The sequence below is a fragment of the Mesitornis unicolor genome, unplaced genomic scaffold, assembly GCF_000695765.1.
Source record: "Mesitornis unicolor isolate BGI_N332 unplaced genomic scaffold, ASM69576v1 scaffold34643, whole genome shotgun sequence".
In the NCBI taxonomy this organism is placed as follows: domain Eukaryota; kingdom Metazoa; phylum Chordata; class Aves; order Mesitornithiformes; family Mesitornithidae; genus Mesitornis; species Mesitornis unicolor.
Window position 1 is genome coordinate 1 of NW_010177276.1, and position 1,011 is coordinate 1,011.

The 1,011-nt window shown below is 63.7% G+C and overlaps 1 protein-coding gene across 1 annotated transcript in view; it reads left to right on the forward strand.

Annotated features, from left to right (window-relative positions):
• Window positions 1–319: 319 nt before the first annotated feature.
• LOC104538729 (striated muscle-specific serine/threonine-protein kinase-like) overlaps window positions 320–1,011 on the forward strand; it is a gene marked incomplete at both ends in the record, with an annotated part of 889 nt that continues 197 nt past the window's right edge. Inside the window, 3 exons of the mRNA XM_010182032.1 lie at window positions 320–531; window positions 694–782; window positions 984–1,008. Coding sequence (XP_010180334.1) covers window positions 320–531; window positions 694–782; window positions 984–1,008 — 326 coding nt within the window. The remainder of the gene's footprint in view (window positions 532–693; window positions 783–983; window positions 1,009–1,011) is intronic.

The following is a 1,011-nucleotide window of genomic DNA, read 5'->3' on the forward strand; positions in this document are numbered from 1 at the left end:
GGGCCGGGACAGCTATCCCGGGAATTTGGGCGGCTTAAGGATGGGAGCGCGGGCTGCTGCGTAAGAGCCACTTGAGCCCTGCTGTCGCCTTGCGGGATATCGCGTCCCCTTATCGTCCCGTGGAGGGAGTGCTTCTCACCCCCTCCCCCTCCGCGGCCCTACACCCCTTCGCTGCTGGCTGCGGTTGCGCTGGGATGTAGCGTGGGATGGGTGTCACTGGGCACCACCCCTGGGGTGCAGGGTGTTGGGGAGAGGTGCCCTGACCTGACTGTCCAGCTCTGCCTGCTGCCAGCTCCTTATCCAGTCTCTCCTGTGCTAGCCCCCGCCGTGGAGCGGCATGGGAACTTGGCACCCCCCCTCGGCCAGGCCAGCCCTATCACCTCAGACGAGGAGTACCTGAGCCCCCTGGAAGAGTTCCCCGAGTCTGGCACCCCCCAGCACCGACCAGCCATGAAGCTGCAGCCTAGAGCCGAGCACGGGGCTGCCCACAGCTTCCTGGAGAGCACCTTCAAGGCTGCGCCCTCCTTTGAGGTGAGCTGATAACCTCCCTGGAACCTGGCCTTCCTGCCTCCTGATCTGGGGTGCTCCCAGCATCCAGGCAGCCTTGCACCCCATCAGCTCTCCTGGTCCTCCATGGGGAACACTTGGCCCTGGGTGCAGATGCTTGCTGCTCTCTGACTCCTGCTTTCCCAGGTGGCCCTCTTGGACCAGTCGGTGCTGGAGGGGCAGGATGTCAGCATGAGTGTCCGTGTCCGTGGGGAGCCCAAGCCCATCATTTACTGGTGAGTCCTGCTGGTCTCTGGGTCACAACTGGGCAGGGAAGGAAGGGATGGGCGTTGTGACTTCCCCATTTGGAGATGGCCAGCTTGGAGCTGTGGTCCCAAACAGAGTTGGGGGTGGAGGAGAGGTGGGATTTTGGGTACAGCCAGGCTGGGCATGCAGAGCCAGGTGTGACTGTGCCCATCTGCCCGTGTCCTGAGCAGGCTGAGGAACCGGCAGCCAGTGAAGTAC